The 20247-nt window shown below is 40.8% G+C and overlaps 1 protein-coding gene across 4 annotated transcripts in view; it reads right to left on the minus strand.

Moving 5' to 3' along the window:
* The window catches only part of ETV6 (ETS variant transcription factor 6), a 146106-nt gene that overhangs the window by 17182 nt on the left and 108677 nt on the right, over window positions 1–20247 (minus strand). For all 4 annotated transcript variants that reach the window (XM_048053632.2, XM_048053630.2, XM_048053629.2 and 1 more), the window contains 2 exons: window positions 19411–19545; window positions 14011–14553 (listed from right to left, as the gene is read on the minus strand). In XM_048053632.2, coding sequence (XP_047909589.1) covers window positions 14011–14553; window positions 19411–19545 — 678 coding nt within the window. The remainder of the gene's footprint in view (window positions 1–14010; window positions 14554–19410; window positions 19546–20247) is intronic.

Below are 20247 nucleotides of genomic sequence, written 5' to 3' on the forward strand. Positions count from 1 at the left end.
ATTAGAAATCTGAGGGGAATGGAAAGATGCGTGGGTCTGTGGCTGAACCAGTGCTTTCAGGACTGTGCTAGGAGGTTGCTGAGGTTGTTGACGGGCATATGGTCCCAGCATGAGAGTGCTGTATGGAGTCGGTGTCCCAAAGTCAGTCATTTGGGTTTCAGTGTGCCACCACTGCTAGTCCTAGAAGTAGTAGCCTTCCTTGGCATCAGAGGGAGGGGTGGCACTTCCACAGAAACATGTGAATGTCAGACTGTCATATTCCTGAATACGCAACCCATGGCAGATGTTCTCTGATTACAGTAACTTACAGCTAATATTTACATTTCTGCAGATATATCATTTGCCCAAAACTTTACTTTCATCTCATTATTTGCAATGTGCAATGTTATTTATAATCAATAGCGTATTGCTGTAACTATGCTTCAGAAAATTTCCAAGTGTATAAACACAACTTTTACTGAAGGAAATGGCTGACTCTTCATGTCTTCTGTACAGAGGCCCCTGGAAGAGTTTAAAGAACCTGATGTATCCTTAAAAATTGACTGGAACTGTACACACTATGAGCATTGCCAAGACTGTACATTCACCTGTGTGTGACTAGCAAGTAAATTCTAGTCTAACATAATGGTTTTGGTTATTTTTCATTGGCTGTTATTACTTCCCACACACACAGCTTCTGCCCTCCCTTCACAAAACCGAGAAAGTACAAAAAAAATCAACCTGAGATGTCTGGGTGGCAAATTATTGGACTAACAACAGAGCTTCAGACTCTGAGAAGAGGTCATATTCAAGTGCAGATTTGTTTTTTGTTGTTCATTTAATTTTTAGAATAGATTCAGGCTAAGCTTGAATATAAATATTCCTCAAATGAGAACTCAGATCTGCATCTTGAGATCTTCATAAGAAAGTCCCAAGTGATCAAGGGCCTCACCCCATATTCTAAACTGACTGAGCTGCTCAGACTTGCAGAGGTATTTAGTAGGCTGGTAGAATTGCAAAAACAAGAAAACAAAACAAAACAAACAAACAAACAAAAAGCAACAACCACCCAAGTATCTTAGGCCTCTAAATCTCTGTTTGCTTCAACAAGAAACCTGAAAATTCTTGAAAATTCTGCTTGGCTCCTACAAAGAATTTTAATCTAGTCTTCAAAAGCTACACTTGTCAATCAGCAAATTTAGATATATGTCTAAGTTGCAATAATTTAATGAGCTGGCATGCATCAATTCAACAATGGAAATTGTGTCTCCAGCTACTGCAAACAGGAAATAAAAAGGAATAAACAGCAGAAGCACTTTGCAGAGTACCTGCATCAGTGCCTTAATTCAAGTTTCAAATGGTAGACCTTTAGGAATGTGAACATTGGCACTCTTTTTTTCTTTTTGGAAGTGGGTATCTTTCTCTGTGATTTGCAGGGTTTAAAAAAAAAAAAAAAGAGGTCAAAGACTACTTGATGATTCTTTGCCAGTGTAATGAATTTAGAGTATACTAGAGCCCATGTAGAGTAGACTGCAGCCTATGAAATTCAAGAAAACCTAAGAAAAGGCAGTGCTAGCAAATGCTATAAAGGAGCTTCTCCACTGGGATAGGGACACCTCCACAGAAGGCTGGTAAGAACAATACAGAAGTTGTGTTCTCCAGGAAGGTCAAAACTGTTAAATGTTTTTTCAGGATGGATGGAGAAACTGAGAAAGGGACTTGTTTGCAGATGGTTGCTTTGAAAGTTTAAGTCATTTATTTGAAGAAACTCTGGATGCTGTGAATGTCTCCAGGAAGCCAAAGCAGTTCCTTGTATGTCAGAAGGCCTCCAAAGGAGCAGTTTTATGGTAGGACTCTCCACAGGGTATGTATTGGCTAGCGAGCTATGGCAAGAAAGCACAAGGATGTTGCTGAAGCCTGGCAAGTTTACACATGTGGGAGATTCAGTCAGGGAGTTGAGTCAGGGCTGGTACCTAAATTGTTTGGGCATGCTGCAATTTCCTGTCTTTTGGCTTATTTTAGCTTTCTTAGAAAGTAGCTATGTCTCTGTAGCACAAGGACACAACATTTCCCCCCTAACACACACATACTTTTTGTTTAAGTGAACTCAGATTGTTGAAATGTGTACAATCTGAAGCTAAAGGGATTTATCTGAGGAGTGAGCTGGGACTGAGAGGCTTTAAGGTGATGCAGTATCAATTACTGACTGTTAAACCCCTTTGACAGCAGCAAGCTTGCCTCCTCGCACTAGTTTTAAGCCCCCCTTTCACGTGGCAGAAGCACACAAGCCTCAGCCACTCCTCCTTGGCATGATCAAACTCAAGTTTCTCTTTTACAGTTTCTCAGTTTTTCTGTCTGAAAAGCTGTTTACTGCCCATGTTTACAGCACTCCTTCAGCAATGTTACAGAAAAGGGGTGACTGTATTATTGTTGTTAAGAATCCCTTGTGACAGTCAAATACATGCTGTGTGAGTGAAGGCATGTATTATAAAATCTTCATTCAAAATATCCTTTAAGTGTAGGGGCAGAGTCTTCTGAATATACACCTAAAGGAACACTGACATATATATGCTTCCTAACGGCTGTATGATGGTAATACATATATCCCTTAGACTTGAAATACCATCTCATAATGATCTATAAATTCAACATTATGTGTTTTAGGTTTCAAATATTTTGATCATTGTCCTGTCATTAGGAAATGACTTCTCTGGTATCAATTTGCCAAGGTAGACACACATGATGTTACAGTGGTCAGATAACTCTTAAATACGTGCTCTCTTAGACTCAATAATGCTGCTAACAGTATAGGCATATATATGCAAAGACCTCTTTTGTTCAGAATATAACATTCTTCTGCAATGCAATATTCTCTAAAACATACACTGCATCTGAGACCCCTGTTGTCTAAGTGAGGCCGATGGCACTGAAGTAGAGCTAACTCTCTTCATGTATCAACTACCAAAATCATCTCTTAACCACAGAAATGTTCTAAGTTCCACCCACATCTTGCCCCGAAGATCATTATATAGAATGCATTTAATCTAGCAGATGACTGACTTGGAAGCGAGTATGGCTTCACAAAGAGACTATGCCAAAGTAACTTTGTCATACTCCCCTCTAACATCAGCTGATGACTTACCCCTTGCTGAGTAGGTTAGCCTAAAATTTCTCCAGCATGATATCATTTGACTTGAATGGTTCTGTGATTTCTACCAGCTGAAAAGTTTCCCCAAACTCAAGCCTCTTTTTTTTTTTTACAAGGCAGTATGTGCTTCAACTGCATTTGCTCACAGCAAAGCAAACATCATGCAAACAGCTGTTCACAACTGATGCTAATGGACAGAACTTATCGAGAACTACTTATGGTACTCTAGTTTCTGTAAGCACACCTGAAGTGTGGCTAAGATAGTTAACATGGTGATGATCACAGTATCACAGTTATGAAGTGGTAAATTTCAGCTGACCATAGCTGCTGCGAGGATAAGGTCCCAATATCCCTTCTATTTTATCCTTCCTCCTGCTGCTTACCTTGTGCTGGCTCCAATTTTGTTAATTTCTCTGTAAGCTGACTTAATTCACTTAAACAGAAGAAAACCAACCCTGCAAAAAAAAATGGCCTGCTTTCTGCCATTTGAGAGCTGTATCTGCTTTTAGGAAAATCTGGTGAATGCTACAGCCAGCACAAAGAAGGTGGCAAGACTACACTGGCAGAGCGGGCAAGGATAGGGAGGAAAGAGGGAGAGGCACAGAAGGTGCCTGAGGACTTTCAGCCTACAATCTATGATCATTCCCCTTGTTCAAGGAGGTCAGAAAGTCTCTGAAAAGAGGACACTACTTTGGGGCATCTGGATTTGTTTAAACTGCAGCCAGAACCAAAAAATCATGAAGTTGTTAATAGCTGTTCACTTGTATGGAAACAACAACAACAACAAAAAAAAGACTGGGAAAGAACTCCTGTGTCCTGACTTGTTTTAGGCTTGCCATGGAGATGAGTTCCAATTGCATTTTAACCATATCCTAAACTGTGCATCAGGCAGAGCTTTCTGGACATGCCAAAAGGACCTTCAGGCTATCAAGCTGGTACCTCATGCTCACCAGGCTGGCTGATACTGTAAGTCATTTCATGAGTATGGTGAGAACTAGTTTATTAGCTTTCTTTAATCACACAAATGGAGAGGAAGGAAAAATAAAGCTGGTGAGGAGAAGGAAGACATATGGCTGGACCATATCAGATCTTCTTTATATTTGCTGAAAGCCTTTTCTGTGGCTAAAGACAGCAAAGACAGAGAGAAAGAAAGAAAGAAGTGCTACAGCAGGATTACTGCTGTGCTGAGACAGTTCTGAACAATCCATCCTCAATATCTATTTAATTACATGTATTTTAGAAGACAAAACTACAAAAAAAATTAGTAAATGAATCTCATGACTAAAGGGTTAAATGGCTCTAAGCACTGGGATAGGATAAATATTGATATTGAGATGAAGCTGTCCTGCTCATCACTATCTGGTAATCTGTGTCCAGGTTACCGAGGGAAAAGGGTTTTCTTTCTATGAACAGTGTCTGCTGTTAGAAGCAGAATGGTAAGCTAGTATAGTAAAGCCAATGTTTCTATGTGAAGAAACCTTCTGACAGACAACTGTTTGTTCAGCTCTGTAAATTCAAGCTGGGGCTGGAGAAAGAGGTTGCCAGATCACACAATAAAACAGTTGTATGTTGCTTCTGTCTTGTACCCAAATGCTGAGTGGGAGACCAGGCAGAAGGAGAACAGGAACCTGAGATTGTCATGCTGTGAACAGTTGTCGAAATAACACAGAAAGATGAGGCCAAGCTCTGTCTTTGGCAGTAAGAATGTGTGAGGGGTAGGAGGCTCCAAAAGGTTCATATCCCTCATGTGACTGTGGAAAAGAGCACTCGAATCACAAAGAATATGTAATGGATGGGCCAGAGACTAGGAAGGGACAGTTTGACAGATAAAGATCTTGGAAGCTAAAGGCTACTGTAGTAAGAAATGTGATCCCTGTCCTATTCTCCTGCTCCATCCCTCTATCCCCAACAAACAGACAAGTATTTCCAGTATTAAGTTTCAAATGTTGTTCTTTACCTGCTCCACCCCAATGATAAGGGAGCATTCTTCCATTTATCTTGCTAAAGGAGTCTGCCTCTGATCCTCCTATGGCTTTTCCTCACTTTTATTGCTCATGAAGGGCAATGACAAGTAACAGGGAGAGAAATTCAACCTCTGCCTGTTTCCATGCACTTTAATATCCTCCTACAAACACCTCATATCTTGTTTGACATCAGAAAAGTGACCAAATGCTTTATGAGGATTAAAGATGAACCTTCATCTTCTGAATTCTACTTTATGGAGGCAGATAAAAGTAGGAGTGACTTTACTACAGTAAAGTACCCAACAGGGGTAGTGATTTGTGACCTCACAATGTGAAACGCTCCACCGTCTTCTGTTACAAGCTCAGTTGACCCTTGACTTGTGAGGTATTTGAGCTGTTGTTTTGTTTTTTCAAAAACAGAATATCATTATTTACTGGAGACCACTGTCCAAGGACCTCACTTCTATGCTCCGTCAGAAAGCCAGTGCATGGCTGGAGGATGTGGCTCCTGGTATGTTCCCAGGAATTCCTTCCTGAACGGACTTCTTCATAAGCTGTAAACTTGTCAGTTCTGATGGGCCCCTCGCAGAAAACTGGAATGTGACCTCCCTGTCTGGGGGTTAAACCTCCTCATTTAGACATAGCCAAACCCTTCACTAAACTGAGATGGAAAACAGTATGTTACAGGGACCTCATCTATATTTGGAGTCCTATCAGATTAAAGGTGTGCATTTGAATTAACATAAAATGGCATAAACTTCTGTATGCCACTTGTAACAGATCAATATTAAAACCAGTCTTAAATAAGCCTATCTCTGAAGAGAGTAAAGTGTAGTGTCAACATTAAGGTGTATTTTCCTGGTTTAACTAAGAGGGTTCAAAGTGATGCAAGTATGCTTTATAGAAGAGAATCTGAATTACTGACATGACTCCAGCCTGAAGAAAGTGTGAAATATCAGGGAAAATAAAGGTAATGTTTTCATTAAAAAGCTATGTACTTCAAGTGTTTAACATCCTGCTGAACTCAATGAAAGCTGAGGGTAGTCTGAACCCACTTACCACATCTGTCTAGCCATGACACGTAGATACTACAGTACAGTAATGAGAAGGATGAAGACTAAATTAAATGGTTGAGCATTCCTATAGCTTGGTCAATCCTAGCTTCTGAGTAGACCAGAACAAGCCCCGGCTGCAATTTCTGCTCCTGCAACTGTGCAGCACGGAGGCAGCTGTAAAGCAAGACACCTCACAGAAAATCTGAAACTATCTATCCAAGTTATTGCCATTCAGCTATTGCTTGAGTGTCATTAGTTAAACCGGCAGGGAAGGCACACTTTCATGCTGAAATTAATTGTTAATGCCATGTTAAGATGACTCTCAAGGTTATAATGAAAACTTATCCTATGAAAATGAACTCTATGAACTTAATTGTCATCCATACTTCAGTCTCTTTATAGTAGTCTGGATTTCCACTAAGGGCTTAAAATGGATGTGGCATATACTGCAAATCTAACTCTGTACATGACTGCAAGGGCAGGTGATTTAACGAGGCCAGAAACATTATCATTGTCAATCCAAATGGGAGTGACAGGACATGCCTACATCAAGAATCCCAGGTTCTTTCAAGGCTCTGATCTGTTGCCCTAATACAAAGGAGGTCAGCTACTTGGAAAGCAAGCACTGAATCCCCAACCCTTACAGCTTAGCATGCTAAAGTGAACCAGTATTTTGGCTTTCTGTAGTTTGCCAGGCTGTAACTTCTACCTGTTCAGCTGCTAAGACTGGAGGTGGGTCTTGTCACAGCTGCTCCCAAGTAAAGGCCATGCTTCACAAAAGCTCACCAGTCAGTATTATGTTGTCAGCCCTGGCTGGGATCATGTCTCATGGGGGGTGAAGATAGTCTTGGAGTGCGTAAGTAGTCTCCTATACAGCACTAGCAATGATATGTGCTTTCTTAAAGAAAACAGCATACCTCTAGGGAGGCACACAACAAAAGCTAAGCCTCTGCAGCTTGGCTTGTCAGTCCTCATCCTCTGCAAAGGAGGAGAGAGCTATCATTTTCAGTTCAGATATGAATTCAGCACAGTGAAACTCATGAGGCAGCTCTGGAAGGGGGACAGTAACAAATCAAACAGTGATGCACATCCCTGTCTACATAGTAAGCTTGAGGGCTGGTGCACACAGGGAACCTGACTTTCTTTCCAATATCAAGTGCTACAGTAGGTCTCTGTGGATATGTCTGTCCACAGCAAGTGACTGTCTTCTACTAGTTTTCTACTTACAAAGCAATATTGTCATTCTGGAATAAAGTCACTTACCAACCACCGGATGACTGTAAGAAGGAATTAGGTTCAAACCTTTACTACTAATACCTGTTGTGCTCACTGACTTACACCTGTAGGCAATCCATAGTGCAAAAAAAAAGACCAGAAAGGCCGAATTAGGTTCTAGAACCCAAATTACTGTCCTAGTAGTAGATGGGCACACTTTTGGGCAGGTTCTGCTTTTACATAGAAGATACAACTGCAACACTGATGTGCAAGTGCCTATTATCACATAGATAATAGGCAATAGACAAAAGCAGGAGCAGATAGCTCAGTAAGGCATGTACCTGGCGTCTTGAGTTTATGGCTAGCTCAGGTTGCTCTTATGATGAGAGGTGTAGCAAAGAGTAAAAGCAGGACTATCACACTGCAGGGTCTTATTTGTTTCAGTTTTTAAGTTGGGTAATATTTTTTTTAAATAAACTGGAACCTCCAAATGTGAGGCACTGTAGCATAACAAAAGGTGTTACTAGTTATTAGAATCTGGAAGTAAATTTAACCTACAATTCTGAGTGTGGGACTGGTCAGACGGTGTCTACTGATACATATTTTCTGCTATACTGTATAGTTCTCTCTTCCCTACTGTTTCTGATCAGTGCTGGAACTCTTGAAAACACCTTTCACCTTTCTGTGCCCTTCCTTTCTTCATATTTACCTTCTCTGTTTGGACAGTAAACTCTTTGGGGCAGGGACATCAGCACAATAGAGCCCATAGATACTACTGTACTGCAAAGGGAACAGGAAGCTGCATCCCTTATGTGAGGGCTAATAGTATCAGCTGCTGCAAAACTTTTAATTCTTACTTTGTGCTTAGTTTTTGTTTCTTACCACCCTTACTGTACAGGCATAACTGCTCTTTGTCTCCTTTCCCACCCTCCTTCCCTACTACCCAACATAAGCCATTGTATAGCAACCATGCTTCTATAGCTGTTTTGTACAGTAAGGAAAATAAATTGATGTGGTGTAACTGCATTTGTACAAAGGATTTTGCTGAAATATCGGTTAAAAAAAAGATCATCCTACAACTTGACGTGGTTGTAAATCTCACAATGACAAATCTGGAGTAAATGCAGATGCTGGGACTCCAATTCTAGTGGGTAAATTGAGGAGGAATCACCAAGTTGCAGTATTTTGAAGTGCAGTGACTTAGAACGTAGAAGTTCTAAATGTTTAGTGTTATGAATCTAGTAGCTCAATCAGCTGAATTTGTTTTTCTTATCGTTCTTCAAAAGAAGCTTTCCAGCTCAACTCCAAAGTAAAAAAATAAGTACCAGTTGATTCACAGCTTTTTTAAGCACTATGTTTGTAAAAATTCACTCAGTTAACTCCTCTTGTCTTTTCCCCTCCTATACAAGTTTTTAAGAAGTGATTAAGTTTTTCAGACAAAGGTAGAGGAGAATCCTTGATCCTGTTCCTCCTCCAACCTCTCTCCACATGCAGCTCTGCAAAACTACTGTCTTTACAGAGGTTTGGGGTGAAAGACGTCCCCATGCTCAGAGCCAGCACATAGCCTACGCCTATTATAAGCACTGTTTTGTAGATTTCAGTAGAACGTGAGTCATTCGTGGCTGATGTGCTCTCAACAGGCAGGGGACTGCATTTTCAGTTTTGGCAATCAGATTATTTATATTGAGGGATCGCTTATACAAACCTGTGGGTTTCATGCTATGTCCCTGTACTCTCTGGGCTTGTGGCACACCGAGGGACTGAGATGGACAGCAAGTCAGAAGCAGAGCTGGAGGGAGATCTCTTTCATAATTTTGACAGGGTAAGAATCTTGCCTATCTTCATTCCGACAGCAGTCAATAGTTTTACGGGCCCAACCAACACAGGAGTAGGCAATGTGCCTCCGTACACTTTAAGCATTACCCGGCTTTTCCTCACACTGCTAATGGGGAAGAAACAAATCTGGCAGCTCATAAAGCTAAATACAGCCTAGTTGCTAAGGTAACCCAGCTGATAAGAACTGCATACTAATAGACAACAGCAGGCACAAGAGACTCACCTGCCTTTGGATTTTTTTTCCCTCCTGAGAGCGGAGCAGAATCAAAAGTAATATGCAGGGTGGGGCTCTATAGCTATGCTCATCCTTCCAAGCCGCTTGTACAAATTGGATAGGTCTGCCTTAGGCGTGCACAGGGAGAACCCAGAGTTTCAAGGGTTTCATCGGGTTCCAACTCCAACAGGACATGGAGCCCCTGGGAGGAATCCAGCCACACCTACCATTGCTCTCTGGCACCTCGCCTTTCCTACCTGCACAGTCATTCGGTTATTACCTGTACTGGATGAATGGCAATGTCAGAGCAAAGGGGTAGCACAATGTCTGTTCCCAAAGTTCCACTGCCAGTGGTTGCCTGGATTCATGAACAAGCTGTTCAGTCCCAGAGAGCTGGTACAGAAACACACTGGAAGCTGGAAATCTCAGAAACCCACTTGGCAATGTATTTCCCCTCACAAAAAAAAAAATAAATTTAGAATTGTATTAGTGAGTTTTAAGTGACTGAATCAAAAGTGAGGTAATTTGAAACATATCATTAAATTCTCACGTTCCTAAGCCAACCTCTATGTAATAAAAGTTTGGATGAAACCAACCCTATTGTAGCTGCCTTTAACTGCCTCTTGCAGGGACTCCTATGTCTTCCTTTAGGTAACTGACAGGTTTCTGGTTAGATCAAGTATGCCAACCACCCATTTTCCTTCGTGCTAGTAAGCTAAAGTGGACCTTGCTACTGGAAAATGGACATTTTTGACACCTACACATAGTTTTGTGGTTAAAATCAGCCCTAGTTGGAGTCAACAACAGCGCTTCCAAGAAAAGCAATGGGTGCAGAACTTCAGCATGGCTGCAAGGACAGTTTCTGGTGGCTATGGCTCTACCACGGGTGCTGTGCATGCCTCAGTCACGCTGCGCTCAGGAAGCCTGCCAACGCAACAACCCTTGCCTATCCTTGTACCTTGGGGAAGTACCTTTTATGAGATATCAAAGTCCTAAAATGTTTGACAGCAAAACCCTCCCAGTTAGAGGTGTATGGGGAGTGGAATTTCCATTCTGCAGAAAAGCTAATTTCAAGCACCAATCTTGATCAAAACTGCAACTGAGCTTAAAAAAAAAAAAAAAAAAGAGAGAGAGAGAGAGAGAGAGAGAGAGAGGGAGGTGTTTTTCCATGGGGTAGAATTCTTTGAGATGATTTTGGGGGAACCAAGATATACTGGTTTTTTTTTAGTCAGCCAGACAGAGAGCCTGCTTGCTAGAGTTCAAGTTAGGGGCTGTCTACCAACACTGTTGTTGCTTTCAATTAGAAGTTCCAGTGGGAAAATTGTCTGTTACACAGTTTTGCTAAACTCCCTTTCTTAGGTACTTTTAGTATTTTTAAATGATGTCATAACTAGATGACTATTGATGCCTGAGTGAGTTAGCTTAAATCTTGGCTAGTGTTATTTAAAGGGTATACAAGTCTGCCTTTGGATTATCCCAATCCAATGTCCTCTAGTTCTGACAAAGTTACAGAAAGGACTTGTGCATATTGTGTTGATAAGATAGCTAAACATGTTTTTTAAAATCAACTCTAGCCACAAATGAATAATAAATGGAACCTTAATGAGTAACATAAAGATACTCTATATCTCTTACTTGCTAGAAAAGTGTAAAATGGCCATAGAGCAAAAGAAAATAAGGTCTTCAATTTTAAATTCTTTGCTGTAAAAGAGAAAGTACTTTACTGGTAAAATTAGTATTTTGAGAAATGATATTACATAAAAAGGTAGGAAAGATTAACCAACCTGTTGTAGAGGTCATTATTTTGTCTGACAGGAAGTCTGGAGCTTTATTGATTGACTTTCTCAAAACATAGTATTCATAGATAGCACCAAGCAAAAACATTGTTTTCTTCCTCAGCACCAAATAATTGCATACTGCATTTAAAAACAGTCTCTATCTACAAGTAAACAGGTTTATGAGGCTGTGAGGTATCTTAAGTCCAGGGAGAATTCCTTCTACATTTTAACATATTTGATCTTGGAATAGAACACGTTTTGGAGCTCAGCTCAATGTTTTAGTCAGCAGCCCCTGGGGCTTCCCCGGTAGCTGCTTCTCATCACTGTCTCCCATGGCAATCACCTGCATGCAAATGGTTAAGCCAATAGAAAGTCCAGGCTCCCTTCTCACCAGTGTAAGTAAATAAGTACTTAGCTCTGCAACTGGACTATTGGTAAGTGTTTCCATTACCCTACCCATCAGTCTTTCTCATGCATAACATGGAAATAATGCCAGTGATTTTTAAAAAGCTTTTTTCATCAATACATCTATATTGACGTATCTTCACAATGTAAGAGCTCAGTGCTGAAATTCTCATGGTCTCTCTTAAATCAAAGTGGCAAGTCATGGTTCGTCAAAAGCCTCCATGTTATCTATAGCAGTGTCAGTAAAGATAAAGACACTTGAAAAAAGATTTATGTTGACATACAAAAGAAATGTTCATACAATGAAATCATTTAATGTCAAGACCTCTAAATTGTAGGCTATGAGATGGCGGGAAGCAGGTAGAAAGGTGTGTGCTTTCTTTCCAGGGGACCTAAGTATGCTGCCATTGAATTCAACGGCACAGATAAAGTTGACTTCAGGTATGAAAAATGGGCTGTTTACATTTTTGGTAGTAATTCAGGTTTGGCCAGCTTTAAATAGGCTGTGAGCCTTTTATAGAATCCAGCTACACTTCAGAATCCAAGAGAAGCCAACCAGAATAGCACTAGCTTGTGCCTTCACAGCAACTGAGGCTTGTTGGTGTTTACAATTTAATTGGGCATGGAGTAGCGATGGAAGAACACAGATTTATCAGTAGAAATCTAAGGTGTTAGCAGCTGCCAGATAAGTAACCCCTCTACCTTTGGCCATAAAGTACTGTTCTCATCGGAAATGAACGCTCAAGTAGGCCTCAGGTCTTTTGGTATTGAAATACTTCACCAGTTATTTAAGACATGCTACTGGTTGGTCTAAGCAAAGCCACTAAACTGCAAGTGGAAGCAGCTCAGGCTGTGTGTAACACTTTAAACTACTACACATATTTGCTAAGCAACCGTGTTAGGCCCAAATATCCATGGCATAAGGCACTGCTGCCCTGCAAGCAACACAGGGTTGGAGTGGATGCGAGAGTACTAGTTACAGGGCTGGTGACATTGTACCCAGCGCACAATGTACACCGAAACCAAAGATTCCTAATTATGTAAGAAAACTCCAGGGTTTAAATTTGAAAATAAAAAACAACAATAAAACAAACAAACATTTTTTCTTATATTCTTTCTAGTCTAGGCTTCATTGTTAGAGAATGTTTCCTTCTAAAAAAAAAAAAACCAAACAAATAATCCACCTGATTTTCCAATATTATTTCAAGGAAAGGAAATTTTCAGTAATGAAACCTGTAGGGTATCTTCTCTGCCATAACATCAAGTATATTTCTTAACTTGCTGAGATTAGTATGGGTAATAAAAATCAAAAGGAGAGACACAAATGTCAGTCAAGCAAGAATGCCAAAAGATTAATTTCCATAACTTATCTCTCTCTTAGGTGAAAGGATCATGATCCTTTTTGTGCTTGTTGTGTGACTAGCTGGTGAGATACGTACCTTTTGATATAATGTGATAAGTCTTTAAAAAATAGAAAATCTACCTCATTGAAACTTAGGCAGCATTGCATCTGGAACAATTTTAAGGCATGTAAGTACAGAAATGAACACGGTATTTTGACATATACCTCTGTGGACACACGTAATACCCCACAGGAACTGGGTATCACTTTAGCTTGCTGCTGACATAAATTCGTGGAACATTTTTGGGTGTGGTATGTATTTACATCTCTCAAAAGAAACTAGTTATTGGGGCATTCAGCATATTTCTGAAGTGGTTGGATTCCCCTTCCCTCTCTCCCTATCTATTTACAGTTCCCTTTCAAGTACGAAAAAAAAAATCTGTAACCTCAGCTTCCTGATTCAGCTGCTGTGATGTCAGTTATTTACGATAACAAAAGTGAGACAATGACTGTGGTTTGCGTGGGACAAAGGCAACCTTGTTTCTGTAAAAAGGGACAATCCTAGTGTAAGAAGCACAGGAAAGCCTACAAAGTAGGACTCTGAGATGTGCTTTCACTAGTCCCACCATCTCTATCATAGCAGGCTTGACACTTTATTGTCTCAAAGGTAACCGACAGAAGGTGTTTGCCTTTCCATTGGGCTCGACGCTAGTGTGAATGCAACTCTTGGAAAATTACCCTGGTAGGACAGGCCTTTGGAGATAGGTATCTTGGGAAATAAATGGATTGCTAGTGGGTAAAGAGGCATTAAGCATCAGGACACAAGTGTTTCACTGTTACTAATTATGCATTCCATGGTCACAAGAATGTCACTGTATCTTTGCTTACCTGCCATGAAACTGGTTTAATCATACTTAACTGCCTAAACCACAGATGTGGTGAAACTTGCAGAATGCCAGTAATTTCTGAGGGAGGTCGCAGAGTGGCAAAAGGAAACGAGAAGCTATTAACACAGTATGTTAAGTTATGAATGAAGAGTGTCAGCTTTGGTGTAGCCTAGAGAATGTCACTTACCCGCTATTCTTCCTATTGGCATTGCATGGTCCTCAGGAGGGGATACAGACACCATGATGTGGTTCATGTAAGCTAACTCTTCTCGGTGGGACAAGTTGATTGGCTTTACCTCCCTGTGCAGCCCATCCTCAGACAACCTTGGAGGTTTGAAATCGGAGTGCCTGGGGTTCAGTATCAAAGGATGCATGATAGGGCTGGGCATCAGCTGGATGACCCTGGTGTTCTCCTGGCGAGGGCTCGAGGGCTTCTGGAGCACCTCAGGAGGAGGCGGGCAGTGGTTGTTCTCTACTGGGGACACTGAGAGAGGATAGGACTCCTGGTGGTTGTTCTCTTGCTGATGCCTTGACCCTGGCACCCTGTCAGCTGGGGAGAGGCGACGGATAGTGTTGTCCATAGGGGACTTCAGTGGCCACTGATCGGGGTCTGGTGATGGACGGTGGTTGTTGGTGATGGGTGATCTAGAACGATGCAACAGTTCAATGGTTGGGGTATTGTGGTGGACTGTTTCTGTGGATGGTCTTGAAGGTCTCTGGACAAAGCTATCTGTGGAGACAAACAAAAAAAAAACCAAAAAATACAGAGAGTCTATATTGTGATCTAGCTGTAGGATCTAACTGTTAAACTGCTAGCTGGGTTTACTGGGTACTGCTGTTAGCTGGAAAATGTTTTTGTTTGTGTGACTTACAGATCCCCTGAAAAATACCACATAAATGTAGATAGTTGTTACTATACTGAACAAAATCAGTACCATGAAAACAATCTCCCTCCACCACCACATACGAGTGGCTCCTGGGGAAATGTGTTAAGAGAAATCCCATTTTGAGTAGCTGACTCGAACGCTTGTGAAGAAAGTAAGATCTGATCTAGCTATACTAACTGTATTTCTGTGCAACTGCTTTGAAACTTTTATCCTGTCATTCACATCTCTATGTGTGGTTCCTGTTACTGTACAATGAGCACTGCAAGGTAGAGGACGGAGATAAAAAGGAAAAATGTCTCCTGGAAAATACTGAGTGATACGTTTGGGATGCTAGAGACTTGGGTCAAGGCACAGAATCTTAGTTTGAAATATGGACTGGGTTATCCAAGAAAATTCACTGGTAGGCAGCTCTTCATGAAACACTAGCTAAATTTTATCCCTGCCTTGATTTTAAAACAGTGTTAACAGCTTCATATGGATATTTTCAACTTCCTGTAGTTAGCTTGTGCTGCCTTGTCCCACATAAGCTCTTGTATTTCTTCAGCAGGAGGACTTCCAGTGTCACTTTTGCATGGGCATACTTCCTTGGCTGTGATTCCTAACAGCTAGGGGGGCATAAATCATGTCTCTGGATAACTGTCTTTAGATACTAATCATCCCCTCACAAAATGAAATGCTTGGCATAAACAGTGCACACTTTCACCTTAGCTAAGGCCATCAATTTTGACTGGGGAAATTACTGACAGAGAGGAAAATACCACCAGGGAGCACTGACTAACAGGTTTTTATCTGAAAAACAAAGATCAAATTTCAATGCTGTTTGTTGAAAGCCTTGGATGGTAACAGAAGGAAACTGCTGGGTACATGTCAACAATTGAAACAAGTATCTGCCTATTTGTGGCTGCCTGTTTGTTCACTCCATTTGCTCTGATCCTCTGTAAAAGAACGATTCTCTTGCTTTCTTGCCAAGGCAGTGATACACGTTGAAGACCCTGTAGAGGTGCACAGAAAATCCAGGGGCTTCTGCCATCCTGGAACCCAGGCAGGCAGCAGGAGCAGGATGAACATGTACCTAGAGAAAGGTATGAACAGGAAAAGCTCTAGTCCTGAGAAAATGCAGTGCCAGGCATTGACACAGCACCAGCCTTCATATCAACTTTTTTCCCCTACTCAACAGACTGCTCATCTAAACAAGGACACTGAAGGCTCCAGGAAAACCTAAAATTTCAGGTGGATACTACATGGCTTCCAAATACTTATTTCACATGCTTGAGGTCCCAGACAAGAAAAATACATTTGTAGAGCTATTTAAGGTACTCACAATGAAATACCTGGAGGAAAAGAAACTCCAGAGCCATGTATTGTTCTTGACTAAACACAAACAGCTTTAAATACAATGTGGCAAGCTAGTATGTTATAACCAAAATGATGTGAAGATCAAAGAAAAGGAATTAATCTACGACTGCACCTACCTTTTGACAGTCATTTCTTAAAGTCTCATTTCTTTGCCACAACTGAAAGAAAGCAGTAACTATTCATACCCTTCCCCCCAGGTTGTACTCAGTGTCTTATATTCTGCAGACTATCCGCTCCTGTCACTGTACTTTTAAATACACGGTGCTCGTTCCTGGCCTGTAAGTGTATACTAGAATACTGTACTGTTTGTCCTACTTATTTGAAGTGACGTGTCTGTGGGGAGCGGCTATCCTGAAAGCAGAAAGTATTGTCTTGCTGTGCTTTCCACTGAGCTCTTTGCAAACATTAGTTGGCTCTGACAAACTCCAGACAGAAGCAGACCTCTCTGTCTGATTCCAAACCATGGTGATCCTGAGCCAGGATAGGGCAAGAGGAAGAACCAGAAAAGGATTCACACCAGCATTCCCTTCCCTCCACGATCTTCACTTTGAAATATTTAACTAAAGAATCCCCTCATGGCTGAAGTTGCTGTTTGCCACAAAACAACCCAAACTCAAACTCAGCTCCAAGCAGTTCCATTGCCACAAATGGCCCTGAACAGAATAAAATCCTCATCACATTCATTCCTTCACACATCTGATGACTGTGAGTTGAGCACATATGGTATATCATTTCCTGCAGGAATAGATTCATTCCTCAGTCTGGCTCTTCATTCTGAGCAACCAACAGTCTTTTCTTGAAGGGAAATCTGTGAAAGGGAAATCGTCGCTCAGGAAAATTGCTAACCTATCTAATCCATACAGGGACGGGTGAGGCTGCACGCACTGTGGATGTGAACAGTCACTGCAGTGGCAGTCCCAAAGACTGGCACTCTGTGCTTACCCATAAAAGAAGTGCAGGGAATGACAGTGTAAGCTTCCTGTATGGCAACCTTTCAAATGACTCAGTGCTGCATTAGAAAGACCACTGGAGATGCAGATAATTCACTCTCCATTGCTCATCCCTGTATAGGGCCAGAGACTGATGCCTGGAAGGCAGATTCCAAGCCAATGCCAATGCACCTTGGAGATATCCTCAAAGGTCAACTGGTTTCAGTCAAGCTCACTTTGCTTAAGTTAGTAAAAAGCCATTAGATGTAAATGTTGATCCAGACTCAGATGATTCTGGATTAATGAACTTAAAACATTTAGAAGCAGAATCATAAATGTATTGTATAATCTATCAAGAAAGCCAGAAGAGGAAAATGAAAAAGGTCACTGAAATAAGGACAGACTCTAAAAAATCATCTGTGAAATTTAGCCAAATTTAGCCAATTGTGCCAAACAAACACCTGACCCCCCTGCTCAGTTTGTAAATTAGGCGGGGTTAAGCTCTGCTTCTCACATTTATTCTTTTTTTGTTTAAAAAAACTAAGTTGCATTCCCTTGAGGGAAAATGGTAAACTTAATTGTGCTAGTTTCTCCCAAGTGACTTTGTGGAACAGGAAGAAAGAGGAATGTCAAAGTACATAAATAAATTCACCTGCCTATACATTTTTGGCATAAAGATTTTCTGGTTGGTCAGAGGATGTGGCAGGCAAGCTGTAGTCTTTTTTGTTTGTTTTGAAGTTCCTCTTGTACCAAAACAAAAACTATTTTTTGTTATTGTACGAAAAGTTTTAAGTAACAGCACATATCTCTCAAAAAATACAGTGGTACTATTAGCAGTCACAAAGGAGAATATCGTGAAGGAGAAATGAGAATGGTTTCTTAAGCATCCTGTACTCTGTCAGAAGTTGGACTAGAATTCAAAGGGCTTATGTTTTAAGTGACATGTGAAAGACCAACTCAACATCCCAGAAATCCTCTGGGTTTTCTAGTTTGAAACTCAACACTTTTGTTCAGCTGCTCTGTATCTTTAATGCATGGGTGTCTGAGAGGGCAGCCTGTATTTCTGTTTGAAATTTAAAAAGGGAAAACTATGGGTGAATGTCAAGCTTCAGGAAAAAAATAGAGGTTTTTATAATGGCTGCTGCAAAATGCCTATCTTGAAACATTAGGCAACTTTCTCCTGCGCAGCTTTGCCAATTCAATCTCATCCTAACCTGCAGCACCCTCTTCTAATCTGAAATATTTACACAGCTTTGTGGAAATGCTTTGGAGTATCCTGATCCCACCTGCTCCTTTCCTGCTCTTGGCTTAGTCTCAAAGTTTTGCTGGTGCCCTTTGATTCTGGCTTAATTAGGCTGGCTACAGGCTCCTTGTACAGTGCCCCTGAATCTTGTTTTGCAATCCCATGTTGAATTCTGAGACAATTTGTTTATCTTTTCTCCAGTGAGCAGAGACTAGGGAGATACCCTAGCCCAATTCTGTTTTTTCATTCTCCTTATTTAAAAAAAGGAAAAACACTTATTTTTCCTATTTTTTTTCTAATTAAAAAAAGAAATCTATTTGGTGTTTTCATTGAAAGGACCTCTTGAAAAGCTCAGGCTTTATATTTTTCGAGGTTTGGAGATAACCAGAAAGTTCTTTAGTATGTTTACTTCCAGAAAATAAAAACTAAAATTTCCATTAAAGGAAACACGCTTATATTTTGATCTCTGCTGATACTGAATAATGGAAGCCCAAATCTGCAATGCCACAAACACATATCTATTCTTTCTTCACCACCTGTATGTGTGGTGTGTTCACCACCACGGTATGTGTGGACACTACTAGAAGGCTAACTAATAAACTAAGCAAATACTTCCGATGGTAAAAATGAGAGAAAACCTGCAGAAAAAAAAAAAAAAAAAAAAAAAACTTTTCTCAAAATGAATTGTTCAACCATTTCAAAAGCTGAGCAACAAGATGGGCTCAGTGCCAGGAATAATGCGCTGACAGATTGTCATCTGAAGTAAACTTTGAGTTAGACGTTCCTCTCTGAGTTTGCCTTTTCTCCTACTCTGCAAACAATTGCATCTAGTTGCATCTACAGGATACTAAAAGTCCATGATGCACCTTTTCTACCCAACTGAGAATGAGGAGAAATGAATCAACAGGGTCAATAAAACTTTCTGGCATGTTTTTTTAAACTACATTTGGCATAGTTTTTAAGCAGGCTTTGGAAGCAGGACCTAATAATAGAAAATAAATGGAGAATAGATAGTTGACTCCCTAGACCAGGTGACTGTTAACAGCTATCAAGACAAAGGGAGGAGAGTAACTTTATTTAAGTAACTTTGGAGCAAGAAAATGACATCATTCCTCACAGCCTTACTCAAGTGGCCTCCATAATAATAGCTCCCATAAGAATGAGACAGTTACCTTCATCATGGTTCTGGTGTAATAGGACCTCTGGCTGAGCATGGATTGAGTTCCCAGGGTGGAAAAAAGGTGGGAACAGCATACGAGCTTTCCTTTGCTTCAGGATATTCTGAAGGAGTTCATACAGAACATCGCCTGAAAGACAAACAGCAGGAAAAAGGAAATGAACACCTACATACTGCTGAGAAGACTCATTTAGCCATCTGATGTATGAATTCATGGCTCCTGGGTGCTATTTTCAGATGCAAACATGCCTGAAGTAAAATCCTGCAGTTGGCTGTTTTGCAACATTCTTCCCTGAAAGGAAAAAAAGAAAAAGAAAAGCCACGTGTCACACCTCTGCGTATGACTGTGGAAGAATGGGAGAATGAGAAGTGTCTCTTATAATCCCAATACAGGGCCTTTTCAGGCTACATAATTGCCTGTCTGGGATTTCAAAACCTTTACAAGCAGCAGTCAATTCAGTGTCCCACCTTCTCTCATCACAGCCTCAGTTTTTTAGCTAAGACACCTCAGGACACATAATTCTTAAATACAGAACCCATGACTATGCAGTGAGTTGCTGGGAGCAAATGCAGTGTTTTTCCCTAATTACTGACCGATTTAGGCTTCATGAGGCAAGGAGGAAGAAGATTTTGTAAAGCCTCTCCACGCAACACTGTTGCCTCAAGTGCTGAGGCAGTGCGCTACTGGCTACTCCAATCTAGGAGATAAGTTACTTTGGGGTGAACTCAGAGACTTGAAGAGATTTAACTATCCTGAACTCCCTTGCTGTGGTGACAACTTCTGCAGATACTTGACTGCTACAGCTGCCTTAGGAACTTCTGTACATCATTC

The sequence above is a fragment of the Anser cygnoides genome, chromosome 1 (genome assembly GCF_040182565.1).
Source record: "Anser cygnoides isolate HZ-2024a breed goose chromosome 1, Taihu_goose_T2T_genome, whole genome shotgun sequence".
Classification (NCBI taxonomy): Eukaryota; Metazoa; Chordata; class Aves; order Anseriformes; family Anatidae; genus Anser; species Anser cygnoides.